Below are 14269 nucleotides of genomic sequence, written 5' to 3'. Positions count from 1 at the left end.
CAGGGCAGGCAAGCTCAGCATTCCCTCCACCACGGAATGAAACAACCTTCCCCTCAACCCATGGAGCAGGCCAGGGCATTACAGACTGGAGCCCAGCTCTCCTTTCCAGTGTGCCAAAAACGTCAAGATAAAATAACAACAAAACTTGAAGTGTTATTAAAACCCAAGCCTCTTGAAAGTAAATCTAAGACAGCAGCAATACACATCTGAGGGCTAACTGCAGAGCCAGTGAAATGTTCCAGCAGCCAAAGCCCATGCTAATCACTTTGGACCACCAGCCCTGTGCCCGGGCTGTTCCTCCCTGGCCACAATCACAGGTCAGAGCCGGGCAGGAAGAGAGAGACAGTGCTGGCACCCAGCCCCAAAACAGCCCCCACTGTGTGCCTGGGATCTGCTCACAAGGGCCCTTTGAAGGATTAAAACAATGAAAGCAAGCACTGATGGGTGACAAAGCTGCTGAAGAATTGCTTCTCCGGATGATGAGAGCAGCTCTGATGAAAGCGCTACACAAAATGCAATCTAAACTGGGAACTGGATCCCTCCTGGTAAAGATGAGGAAGCTGGATGGGTTTGGACATTTTTTCTTTTGGAAGATGTACAAACAGGCTACCTGGGATGTGTGGGGAAAATTCCCTAACACAGCAAGGAGCGGGATAGGAGTTCCAAACAAATAGCAATGTTGTATATGCCTGCATCCCTAGACACGGGTTTTACCTCCTTCTCTTACTGGCACAACAAACAAATCCACAGCAGTGAGAAAGTAAATTTCTCCTTAACTAAAATTGTACCTATTGAAAAAATCATCACACCACATTCAATTATCTGAGAGTTAACAGCTGCAGCCCAGATGAGCACAGACCTCTGCTTGTAGCCACTGCAATAAAACTGCAAATCCTGTTTCAAACCTTAAGCTCCAAGCAGTAGGGAGGGAGCTTACATAAGGAATAGTTTTACAGGATTTTGAAACAACAGTACCAACTGCTGACACAGAATTTCAAAGTATTTTATCTGATCAAGGAAAAAACAGCCCATAGCAGTATGCAATGGGCAATTTAAACACCAATTAGAAGCTTAAACCTGAAAATTGTTTGCCGGTACCTATTCTATATACCTAAACAAAGTACACAAATATGTGCATATTTTTCATAGTAGGGTTTACACTGCTCCTAAAATAATATAATTTTCTGCATCAGTAGCACACATATCTTGTGTGCACATATCTTTTGTGTGCTAACACACACAAAAATAAAAATATTTTTTAGAAATTAAATGTGAGTAATTATTTTCCTGTTGTTCTCAGGCAACTATGAAACAGTTTTCCAACATTCAGCAAGTTTCTTTAAACAACATTAGCATTCAGAACAAGTAATGCTTTTCCTGTACTTGGCAGGTTGGCTTTTGAAGCTGAGCACGTGCATTTGACTTAGTCTGTATGGTATTTTTAAGTAAGTATTATATGTAGAAAATTGACTTCTATTTAGCTCTTTACACTGTTTAATATTCTCTGCCATTAGATTTTTTTTATTAATTTAAGGGTTTTGCATTCTTGCAGTCTGGAACTGATTGTGTTTACAACACAACAGGGGTTTCACTGTGGTTTGTATTTGTTCTTTTAATATCTGGCTATGAATTGTAACACAAAACCACCGTGGTTTGTACTTATAGCAGTGTTGTAAAACTGAATCTAATTACAGGATACTTTTCAGACTAGAAAAAGGGAGGAACAAAGATCAATAAAAATTAAATTTCCACTCTAAACTTATATACACTCCACAATTCTACAGGAATTTTCAAGCTTTTACAGTTAAAAGCCAGTCACTGCACTCAGAAACTGAGATTAGACACTATTAGGCTTCTAGCAGTAGTTTAAGAGGTAGAGTATCAGCTGAATGTCTTTTTTTTAATACTAATTTTACTTAAATGGGCCTTTCTGAGGCTTGGTTTCCTATGGATTTATATTTAAAAATAATATGCATGAGTAGTGTTTTTTCCAGCAGAAGACACTAAATATTTGATGGCCCCTCTATCATTCACCAATATCAAAAGCACATTCTGTTTACAGCTACCTGGATGCAGGGCTAAGCAGAGAGAGGCAAAGGCATTAATCAACAAGGCTGGGGATTACAGAGGCACTACTCTGGGATCACTATTGGGTCCTAGATGGGCAAGAAAAAGAAACTTCAGCTTTAAGTGACAAACTGCAGTTTATATCCTCTGCCAACTACAGCAGCTCTTCAGCAGCGTGTCAGTGTGTGACGTTGAGAGCTGGGCTTGTCAGAGGGCAAAATTAGATCCTGAGAAGCATTTCTGGCATTAGCTCTGGATACCATGCCAGTGCCTGTAAGAAACAGCAAGGCAGGGAGGAAGCACTTGAAAGAAGAGTGAGGAGGGAAGGGGAAAAAAAACCTCACAAAAGACCTCAATTCACATTTCCCTCAGAGTAAAATCCTACTTGCTGAGAAATGAATGGCACTGGCAAAGAGGCTGGCAGTCCTCTTGTCAATTTTTTTCATTTATTATTTCCATCCCCCTCCATGGCCCCAGACACAGAGCTATCTGCCAAAATTTTATCCACATATCTATCCAAACCCAGGCCTCTGTTCTTTATCACCTGTTTTGTAACACGACATGTCAATACCTTACTAAATTACGCTTCATTTATTTATCAGTTGGTTCAAAGACCAGGCACCTATTTCTGTTTCTCCCCCTGGCAGAAACTCCACTCTTTTGATTCTTACTGCTCCAGTGTTTTATACTGTTCTGCCAGCTCTTCAAACTAAACTCAGCTGACTGAGTCAGCAAAAGTCCACCTCTGTGGAGCTGCACCACGACTGTCAGTTGATCCGATCTTTTAGAATTTTATCGGACATTTGGGCAGATACGTAGTCAGAGGGAAACTGGGCACTAAAAGTTTCCAAGAGCTTGGGAAGATTGGACTGACCAATACACCAGGGATATTATATAGTCACTCTTGGGACTAAAAAGTAAGCAGAAGTCTTAAAACATTTATTCCATGGGTGTTGAGCAATGAAAAGTACCAAAAATCAACAAGTCCCTAATCTTTCTGTCTGCCTTAGCAGGCAGGTGGTGCTCAGACTGAGGAAAAGCTTATTTCAACAGTGAGCTTGCACTGATCACATCAGCTAAGATAAGCATTATTTCTTATGCCTCCTGGGCTCTGTCAGAACACCTCTGCTACAGACTCAAACCCCTTGCTCTGGTTCTGAGCCAACACTCTCAGGTAACACACACACACCTGACCCACAGCTGCACAGCCCCTCTCACTTTACCAACAAGGACACCTCAAACCAACTCTGAGCTTGTGCTGGCACTTCCAAGAACTTGCAGCCCGGTGGGAAAAGCCAGGAGAGTGAGGGAGAGGGAAAACATCCTGCTCTTGACTGCAGTGCCTTACAATAGCAAAATGCAGAGCAGGTGAGAAGCACAGAGGGGAATAACTAACATTATTTAAGATGTCACTTCATAATATGGAAGTTAACAGTATCTCACACAAAACATTTTTCAGCGAGAGTCAGACAGGCTTTTTTTAGACCTGTGGTAAAACAGGTGATCCAGGAAATGGCATAACTCCTAGATTACCAACACTACTGACACGAATTTTTAAAAGCAATACAAGCCACCACATATATCCCGCGGAGAAGTAAGATAAATTTACAGCAAAAACATGACAAGGTAAGGAGATAGAAAATGGGGTTTGCCAGCCAACTACTGTAAGTGCTGTTTGGGTGCACGGTGAAATGAGTTTGGGCTCTCTGGAAGTACCTGGGCATCCCACAGCTCCAACACCACGTCAACTCTGTCACCAGCTCCTCTCCCATGGCAACTACCTCGATACAACCTCCTCAGTGAGGGCATCAGTAGCGCACACAAACTTTCCATTAAAGTGACAGTAAACTCTTCATTTCCACCAGCTCTCACATATATCTCAATTCTACACTCTATAAAATAATGAAATATGTAAACATATTTGTACACTGCAGATAATTTCTGCTACAAATATCCAGTCATGGTGTGTACCTTGGGGGGAAGTGGATTTTATGCGTGTGTTCCCCTCCTCCCCCTGAAAATATTAGTATAGCAGGTTTCAAGGAGAAAAATCTGCTTCTGAATGTTTTCATTCTTTCAGGTGTAATTTCTAGATTAAGGTAATAAAAAGACAAATACAGACGCAATATAAATGCTAAATACATCTGCACGGGCTGTGTTTTATGCCTGAAGATAGTACCACATACAATATTTACAGATGGAAACAGTGTGTGCTTTGACAACAAAGCTTTTCCCAAAAAATAATTTTAACATAAAGGCAACCCAAACTCCAGAAGGCATGAGCATCTTGAAAATCAGATAATACTTCAGAGCCATGCTTTACCAGCTTTACCACTTGCTCCCAATCTGCTGGTGGGATCTGGGATAATGATAGAACTTGACCTTTTCCCTCTGAATCAGTGGACTTCTCAGACACCACTACAATCTGAAAATATCCTACTTTCAGAGGTAAACTTGAGGCTGAAAGGGAAACTGGGAAAAAATAAGGTCACAACATGCTGTGGACTGATCTTTCAGGAAATGGGACACTCATCTGAATTCTGGATGTTTGAGATGAGTAATGTAGGCCTTCAAAAGGTGCCATTTGCTATCACAGATGCTGCTGTACAGCTCACAAAGGCCACCTCTAGCCCCACAATCTCCCCTATTACAAATCCCCAGTCCCCTCACCAGACACAGAGGGCCTGAATCTGACCATTTCCATTCAAAGCCCTGCTTTCATGAACACAAACACACCCATCATTTCTCAAATGTGAGGAAGAATCACTCCTTCTCAAGCCATTGCATTTGTTACTTCCTAACTTGTTCAGCTCAACAGCCCCTCTCCAGTAACAGCTCCTTCAGACAAGAAGCACAGGAAAACTGTCAGCAAGTGGCTGCGGTGCTGCTCCTCCAGATACATTTCTTTCTAACCCCCCCACCCAGTGCCAGGCTGTGGGGACAAGGATGCAGAGGGAGAGAGCCCCAGATGCAATTGCTGCCTCTGCTCAGTCACACACCCACAGCTCCTGCTTCCTCCAGAGGGTTTGCTGAGCACACGTTGAGTTTTACAACCCACATCCTGCCAGGCCTAGCAAAGCAGAAGTGAATAAATGCCCATTTACAATCCTGCCACAGAAAATGACAGCACACTGAAGGTGAATCAGGCGTAGTTTCTTTAATTCTCAACCAAAATTCATCTCTGAAGGGCAGAGGGAAAGGATGGAAAAGGATGCTGAGGCCTGTCTGCATGAGGGATATGAGTCATTGCATACTGGCGAACAGCACCAACAGAACATGCTCTGAAATGCACAAAAATCACCTCCATTCTCTAATAAGAACATGGATCAAGTCTGGCATTTCTCTTGAGAACAATCTTACATCTTTTAATTTGTAGACTTCAGTGAGATTAGCAAAGATCTCCAAGCTTCTGACAGTTGGATAGCACCTGGCATGTGCAGGAATGGCTGGAGCCAGCCCAGCATCACCTAACAGCTCCCTGGCAAACAGGAAAGAGTCCACACTTCCAGATTTTACTAGTGCTTTAATGAGTTTTGGGGTTTAGCTTTACACAATGTACTTTACCTCACAAACCAAATTCTTTTAAAGGCTCCGTAGCCATAAAAAATTAAAGAAAGGAAAGAGAAAAAAACCCCACAGTTGTGAGATTTTCACTAAAGCGGTCCATTAAAAATTAAATCATATGACCACATGCAGCTCATCTGGAAACTGTCTCTTAGTTGACTTCTGCATAAAATTAATTACTGCTCTTCTATGTAAGCACCCTCAAATAAACTGTCACAGACCAAAGGTTTGTACCCAGCCCAGAAATGAAAAATGTACAACAACCAAGCAAAGAAAGTAACAGAATGAAAATACAGCCTTTTAAGACTTATTTCAGTAACTGCCAGACGAAAACCAACTGAAAACTGCTACATGCATCCATCTGGCACATACAGAAGTATCACCCTAAACATACCTCAACTGCCGCTTCTTTTTCAGGTGGGTACCTCCTGCCCGTGACTGATTAAGTTACCATTCTGGTGCATGACAGAAATGACAAGGAGTTGGCAATATTTGTTTAACATGAAAACTACTGTGAACTTTCTAAATTTGCAGATGCTGTGGGATTTACCTTCAGCCCCTGTGCTCAGCACTACCTAGTCCTCCCCACCCCCGTGCGAGGCAGGAAGGGGGCTCACAGCCAGAAGTTCCTGGAGTACATCCCACGTGCTCAACACTGAGAAAACCGGGAAAGCTTTCACTTTTAAAACTCGACTTCACTGTCCCTAGGTGAAGCATTAAGGGTGCTGTTACCTACACTTACAGCAGCAGTGAGAGGGTCCCGACTTAGCTATGACTCCTTTATGTCCATACCTGAGCTCAAAGTTGTCAGGACCCTCATTACTGGCTAGAGGGAGAGAGAGGGCATTTCCTCAGCAGCAGCACGAGTTCTGGGCGCTGTCCCCGCACACACGGAACTGTGGCGATGTGTGCGTGAGGTGACACCATGGCTGTGCGGGGCAGCAGGGGGGCACATGGGGGCGTGTGGAGGCAGAGCGGGCACGGTAGGTGGAGAAGCAGGTGGAGTGTGTAAGTGTGGCGTACACAGAGAAGCAGGTGGGGGGGTGTGGAATACAAGAAGCAGGTGGATATGTGTGGGGCGTGTGGGTGGGGGCACACGGGATGTGAGGCGCATGGCGGGCACGGAGTCACAGCAGGAAGCTTCCTTTACAAGCAGGGACCTTCTGCTCAGGGCCCGGCCTGCAGACAGACACTGCCCCTCTCCAGCGGGTTTAACCCCCACTACACAAAATAAACAATCTTTCCCTTTAGGGATTATCTTCATGTCGGCTCCCGCACTGCTGGGCCGCCCAGACCCACCCGCAGCGAGGTGAAAGCGGCGAGAGAGGGCTCGGCTGCCTCGGGAGCCGTTAGGCCCGGCCGCGGGCCGAGGAGCCGCCGCAGGTGCCGGCGAGGGGAAAGAAGCAGACAAAGGGCGGCGCCACCTGCACTCACCATCGGTAGCAACCTTCGCTGGCCTCTAGCGTGAAGTTGACGCGGGTACCGCGGGTGAAAGGGAGCAGCACCTTGGGGGTGTTGAGCTTGGAGGAGGCGGTCAGGTGAAAGAGGACTAGGAGAGGCAGCGCCGCGGCTGCGGGGACAGCCATGCTGCGCCCAGCCGTAACCGTGCGGAAGGCGAGAGTGAGACGGTAGGCGCGCGCCGGGGCCGAGCAGCCCAGGGGGCAGGGCGGCTCGGGAGCCGAGCAGGACCGGGGGCAGGGCGGCTCGGGGGCCGAGCAGGACCGGGGGCAGGGCGGTTCAGGGCAGGGCGGTTCGGGAGCAGGGCGGCTCGGGGGCCGAGCAGGACCGGGGCCAAGGGCGGCTCGAGGGCAGGGCCCCTCCGCGCCCTCCGCTCCTCGGGGCTGCACCGCCCTCCCTCGAGGGAACTCCAACGGCGCCAACAGTGTAGTGCTGGTTGTTTGCAAAACCTCCTTTTCTCCGGCCTGTAACCCCAAGCATCTCATAGGAGTCGTGTTCCAGACCCTTCCCCGGACAGGCTGCAGCACCTCAATGTCTGTCTTGCCGTGCGGATACCAAAACTGAACACAGGCCTCGGAAGGGTGGCTTCACCCGAGCAGAGCACACGGAGACAGTTGCTGCCCTGGTTCTGCTACCACACCACTGCTGGAACAAGGCAGGTGCCATTGACTTTCCTGGCCCCCTTAATGTTCCCCAGGCACACTGGTGCTAACAGCTAAGCTAAGCTACAGTTCATTCATTATCATAGCATCTCAGAATGGTTTGGGTTGAAAGGGACTATAAATCATCCAGTGCCACCCCTGCTATGGGCAGGGACATCTTCACTGTCCCAGGTGGCTCCAAGCCCCGTCCAACATGACCTTTGACACTTCCAGGGATCCAGGGGCAGCCACGGCTTCTCTGGACTCTGTGCCAGGGCCTCATCACCCTCACAGGGAAGAATTTCTTCTTAACTTCTAATCTCACACCTCTCTCAGCTTGAAACCATGCTCCCTTTTCCTGTCACACAGGCCCTTGTAAATAGCCTCTCCCCATCTTTTTTGTCAGCTCCTTAAGTTACTGAAAGGCTACAGTTAGGCCACTCCAAAGCTTCTCCAGGCTGAAGAACCCCAGTTGTCCCAGCTTTTCCTTGTATGAGACATGCTCCATGTGTGGAGGATCTGCCTGTCTTTACCTATGACAGAGGGATGCTACATGTATGCATCAGGAGAATGGATTCCAGGAAGGGCACAAGCATCTTGGAGTAAAGATTGTTAAATCCTGCTCAGAGATCAACTACTGTCCAGGGACACCACCTAAGAGTTTACCCAGATCTAATTTAGGTGGTACTACAGAATTTATCCAGTTCTCATTTATTCTAAGCAAATAAACATATACAGGATGTTTTCTTTACATAGGACCGCTTTTTACACTATTTATTCAGCTAGTGTTTTATTTGTCAGTACCTCAGCAGTGCTGTTCCACTTTCTGTTCCAGAGGAATGTGTGCTGCTGGACAGTTCACTTCTCTCTTCAGCTTGTGCGTGTGTATTACTTATTTTCTGATTGCACATCATGAAATTGTGTGGTCTGACTTAGAGAAGAGCTGAACTTTGAAGCTGCAATTAAATCAGTAGAAGCTGGGCGTAGAGAGATGATGCTGGCAAATCAAGCCCTTGCACCTTGAATTGCTCACTAAAATACTGAGGGCAGTTTATTTTCTTTACTTTTTCTCTCAATGAAATTGAAACCTTTCTTCGCAGGTATGTTAGGAAGGTAAGTTCAGTAAAGACTGGGATATTAGGGAGGAATATGATAAAATCACCCATGACTAAACAGTACAATGTATTCATAGTTAGTACAATTACAACTAAGTAAATAAGAGGTAGATAGTGAGTATCTTGCATCCTGTGTTGTGAATGAGGTGAGAAAATGTCTGTATCCCAGTACTTCCTAGCTTTGAAAGCAGGGTGTGCAATCTCAGAACTTAGTTCCTTTCTCTCATCAGTAGTGGTGGTGATAAGTATTCAATATGAGAACAATAATTTTCCAGTAACAAATACTTCTTTCTTAGACTTAAGTTATTTTCATAAGAACCAGCAAGGTGCAGTTAGGACCTTAAAGCTTATTGATGAAACATACAATGAAATACGGCAAATAAACATCCAACTTCTTCCAGAACATAGAGTAATTTTAAGAATTCTTTTCAGAACTGAGTAATTTTAAGAGCAGAGTAAGGCAGGAGACACTGATGAGCAAATCTGCAGTTTCCATTATATGGTAAAAATGACAAAGTGAATTTTGTGCTCACTTGAATTGGAAGTCATGCATTGCATCACTGTGTTAGCACTTTTTTTTTTAGAGGAGGGTGAGCTGTGAGGCAGCCAGTGCAGTGAGGAGTCCCTGACATCAGGGGTAGGATTCAGTAAAACATCTGGGGGCTGACTTAGCAGCGTTGCTGTCCTGCTCCGCTTTCCCTTTCCACACTGCTTTGAGATCCCTAGGCATCAGCACATCCCTTCTCACAGGACAGACAGTGCAAACACCTCCCCTCCAGGTTACCTGTATGCTGGAGAATTGGAGCAGGACACACACACACCAGGAATCTGAGGGAATTTTACAGACATGTCTACGTACACCCAAGTAAGTCTGATAACACAAATGGAAATGTCTTGGCCTCAAATAGAATGCGATTATAGATGATAGAGGGAGTGCTTTAATGAGCTGCTTAAGGAAGGAGATAGGCAAACAATAAATGGTTGTTCCCTAAGAAGCTGAGCTTTTGTGGAAGAATTTCAAGAGATTTTAGAGGCAATCAAAATATATGCAATAAATAACAAAACACCAGGTGCTGATAATGCTTCTACTGGAATATGAAAATAACAGGAGGAGAATTACTGAAAGATTTTACAAACTCACTTGGTCTGAACCAAGGAAGTGAAGGCCAAAGAACCAAATATATTTTCCAGTAACAAATACTTCTTTCTTAGACTTAAGTTATTTTCATAAGAAACAGCAAGGTGCCTACATACTCAGATCAAATCTTTAAAATCTATCAATTTTAAATAGGGAAATATACTTTTCATAAAGCTAGAAAAAAGGTGTATTAATATATTATGAGGTAATCTATTGGTGGTGAAATACTTTTAAATCCTTGTTCAAGAAAAGGAAGCATTTGAAAATAGCACAGTGATGAAGGACCATCTGGACAAGAAACACCTGTCTTAATTTTCAGGCATTTCATATTTTTAAATGTCTGAGTAATTTAAAATATTTTCAACATTCATCTTCAAAACAAAACAAGTTCTCCTCTCCCAAGAGAACCCAAAACCAAACAACAAAACAACTCTGAATAAATGTAACTTAGAAGGTGAAACTTCAGCAAAATGCTAAGGCAATGAGGTGTGGACGGTTATTTTAAAGTGTACTGGGTGAGGCTGACTCAAACCAGCTCCAATCCTAACCCCTGCAGGTATCTGTACTTGTGTGTTAACAGTGTCGGGCCAGCTCTGTGAAGCTTCAGCAGCTGAATGCTGCTCATAATGTACAATTTACCTGTAAGAGCAGTTCCATTAAGCTGAAAGAATCAGGGCTCACCCAGCAGACTGATGAAACATTCTTCATTATCACGCTCTCAAACCATTCAAATAAAATAATATTTGATTTAAAGGCTGAAGAATGACTGACAAGTACTAGTAATACATTTAATGAAATGCCTGTTCCTGGAGGGGTGCAGCTCTGGTTGGGAAGAGAATGGGGAGTTGCCTATACCATGCTCAGGAGGAGATGAAAAGGGCAGGTCAATAGACTTGACAAAGAAGGTGGTCTGAGAATCTTAACTTTAGAGCAGAATAACAGTGATGGACCTCGTTTTTTGACTGACGCTGTCTGTGTTTATGCTGCAGAGCAGAACAGTATCCTTCAAAAATCACTGTGAAAGATGGTCAGCTTCCTTCCGCCCTGTCAGGGTGCTGCTCCCCTCGTCTGTCTTACCCATCACTGAGCTCAAAGTACATGTATTTCCCTACTGACCAGCTCAATGGCTTTTATTGATGGGCTTTTTTCTGCTTAATTTGCTTCCTGGTTCCACCCCCATAGCTGCAGAGCTTTGCAAAGTACCTCCACAAAAGAAGCTTCAGTCAAAGAAGTACGTAAAGTATCCAATATATTAAAAGGTACCTAAAAACCAACAGTAGAGGAACAGCACTTCAGCTGGTGTCCCTTAGTGCCAGTAAAAGACTCAGAGAATCCCGGAATGGTTTGGGATGGGTTGGGAGGGTCCTTCAAGCCCATCCCATCCCATCCCACCCCCGAACATGGCCAAGGACACCTCCCACTATTCCAGGTTGCCCCAAGCCCCATGAGGCCTGGCATCAATCCTGCGGAAAGCTTCTGCCTCAGCTTCGCATCTCTGCTCAGCTGCCTCTTTTGCCTACAGAAACTGAGCTGTAAGAGGAGGCATTACACTGCATTACCTCACAATGGGTATTGGAGTCCTACAGAGTACAGAAACTGTCCTTTTTCAGTTATTTATCACTTTGTCCACCAGTAATCACATTCAATTTACTGTATTAGACTTTTGTATCTTCATACACCTACGGAAGGTTTCATGAGAACATCCTCTCAGCCTTACAACTGCATTCTACAGGGGTAATGAAGGACTGACAGCAACTATAAAACTGAGCATTCTGGTTATCCTGCCAGGATTTTCCTTCCAAAGTGTTAGGCCAAAGGAAGTCATGAATTCAGAAAATGTCCAAAATTAAGGCAGGCTTGGTGTCAAGGAAGGAATATTTAAAATTGATGGAGGTTGAGTTCCTTCAGGTTACTGAGACAAGAGAACTTGTGTTTAGAAAATGGGTAAAATAAGAGCTGTGATAAATGGAGATTATTTGTGCTAACTAAACTGTAATTATTTGGAAAGTTATTATTGTAAAGCAATAAAGGGAACTGGTGTTACAAGACAGATGAACTCCTTTACAGATGTTACATGTTAAAAATACATGATGTAGTTTTAAGATAAGTAATGTCTCAAGACAAAATTGACCTTGAGATGGACAAAGTTGGAATGACTTTAACATAGGGCCTGAAATTACGAAATGTAAGATTAATTAGTGGAACACAATGCTTACTTACATAAGACAACACTTAGTACACACACACAACCTGTTAGGCTATTCAGAGGACAACGAGGTTGAGTGTAAGCCTTTGTGCAAAAGACTACGAAAGGAAGACTGAAGACCCTCTAGCAACAAGTGAAGCATGCGCCATGAAGTATAGTGACGCAGAATTTAAGAATTGAAAGTGGGAAGAAACTTACAGGAAACAGTAATGAATATGTAAAAGCATATGGTATATAGGTTTAGTTTGAATTGTTTTGTTTTGTTTTGTATATGAGGCAGGGTGAAAAGCCCTCCCTGTACCCCGGTTGGTATGTTTGCTTATGTTTTAATCATACTTAATATTGGCAAGTTACATAAAATACATAAATTGTATTTTTTTTACTAAATTGTATTCTTTTACTAAATTGTATTCCTTTATACCAAATTGCTATTCAATTCACTAAATTGTATTCATTTTTAATTAAACTACTGTTAATTTAATAGACCTAGTTGTCTAATTTTAATTTAATTTAGAACAGAGCCAAGCCTGCCGTTTTTTGCGCAGCCTCATCTGCCAGGGATGCTGCCAGTTTTCCAATGTGTACCAGCTACAATTGAGTCCACACAGAGAAATATAGCTCTTTAGATCCCTGTTCCTATTGGATAAATCCATTCGATATGCAAGACTTTCCCAGATGGTGTAAAACCCCAAGACCATACTAATTTATGCAGGATGAGTCTCATAACATTGAGGTTATGAAACAGCAGCATCAGATAAAAATAAACGGTTTTCACTTCAGAGTTTATCTACCTTTCTAATGTAAATTTATGGTTATTAAAGGAGGTTATTTATAGGTGTCTTTTCAAGCTGTTACATAACAGTGCTTCTGCCCTGTGCCTTTGTACACAGATAGAAATCACATTAATGAGCTATTCACCCAACAACTCAATGAATGTAGGAGTGAGGAGAATTCACAACATGAGACAAGTAACAAACAAAAATCCCAACCTTTCTTTCTGCTTTAAATACATCTGGGAAATTTAGCAGAACACAGAAGTCTTAAATCTTGAAAATAATGAATACAATTTATGAGCAGGAATGTGAATATGTTTAATGACTTAGTTAACAGTACTAACAAAAGTGAATTTGCTGTTTTCAAGGTTACTTGATTGTAAATTATGCTATGTACACCTCACAAGTTTTACGTAGGCAGTCAAGTACAATAATTCTGAGTCTGTTTTAAACATTAACACTCGCTTGAATTGGTTTGCTATATTTTATGCATTAAACACCAACATGGGACAAAGTAAAAAAATACCATCATCTTTTCTATTTTTCCTATTCTCTTAATGTAGAAGTCTTCTGATCTCATTTATGTCAGCACTTGCAGTGATCTAGAAGGTTCTGTACCTAAACAACAAGGATCTCAGACTTATCCATCCACAGAGACACTATAAATTGTGCATTTCAACTGTAAAATTGTTATTTCTTCATTTAAAATATTTTTTTTCATTCTAATATATACATAATTACTAAAAATTCAACTCCTTCTCCCAACCTTGAAGAAACCTAAATTCTGTTATGTGCACAGTGAGTCCTCCAAAGGAGGCATCACTTCCTGCAGTAGAATGTCAGTGGAAAAGCAGGAGCTCCTGCAATACGCCATAGAATATAACAGATCATGTGCACATTTCACTCAGGTGCCCTGATTTCTATTTTGTCTCCTAAAATCTTTTCAGGGTCACTTTTCCAGGTAAGCCACCTACCAGTCAAGTTACTTTGGGAAATAGAATATTCAACATTGAAAAATTAGATTCATTTATGAATCTAATAATTTGCAACTGCAGATTTGTAAGAAATAAAAAGGTTAAATACAATGTCACTGAGACAAATTCACTACAGATAGTGAGGCACAGGATGGTGATTTTAAAGGTCAGACATTTTGTAAACTCTTCTAGCCTGAGTAAAGGAATCTGCTTTGATTCATCTTATTGAAAATGTTAGTAAAACATGGCAGATTTCCCAAAGAACTTTATGGCTTCCCATAGAAATACCTATTAGTTTAGTAACACAGGTTTAATTTAATAATTTTTAATTAA

At 42.8% G+C, this 14269-nt stretch overlaps 1 protein-coding gene and 1 long non-coding RNA gene across 4 annotated transcripts in view; one reads left to right on the top strand and one right to left on the bottom strand.

Annotated features, from left to right (window-relative positions):
• The window catches only part of NUP210 (nucleoporin 210), a 57444-nt gene extending 49711 nt beyond the window's left edge, over positions 1 to 7733 (bottom strand). For 2 of the 3 annotated variants that reach the window (XR_015275114.1, XM_086846614.1), the window contains exon 1: positions 7066 to 7733. Coding sequence is in view for 1 of the 3 variants with exons in the window: in XM_086846614.1 (XP_086702740.1) it covers positions 7066 to 7574 (509 nt within the window). In the remaining 2 variants the exon portion in view is untranslated. Of the gene's footprint in view, positions 1 to 6423; positions 6958 to 7065 lie in introns of those variants that run through there. The other variant, XM_086846615.1, reaches the window with a different exon arrangement.
• Positions 6502 to 12672, top strand: LOC147651137 (uncharacterized). The gene is made up of 4 exons (XR_015275115.1): positions 6502 to 6614; positions 6883 to 7259; positions 7577 to 7744; positions 8137 to 12672. It is a non-coding gene; the product is annotated as an uncharacterized LOC147651137 (long non-coding RNA).
• The last annotated feature ends 1597 nt before the right edge of the window (positions 12673 to 14269 follow it).

Source organism: Cyanistes caeruleus, chromosome 11 (genome assembly GCF_971803275.1).
Source record: "Cyanistes caeruleus chromosome 11, bCyaCae1.hap1.1, whole genome shotgun sequence".
NCBI lineage: Eukaryota > Metazoa > Chordata > Aves > Passeriformes > Paridae > Cyanistes > Cyanistes caeruleus.
Note: the sequence above shows the minus strand (reverse complement) of the source record. Positions and strands in the feature narration are given on the sequence as shown.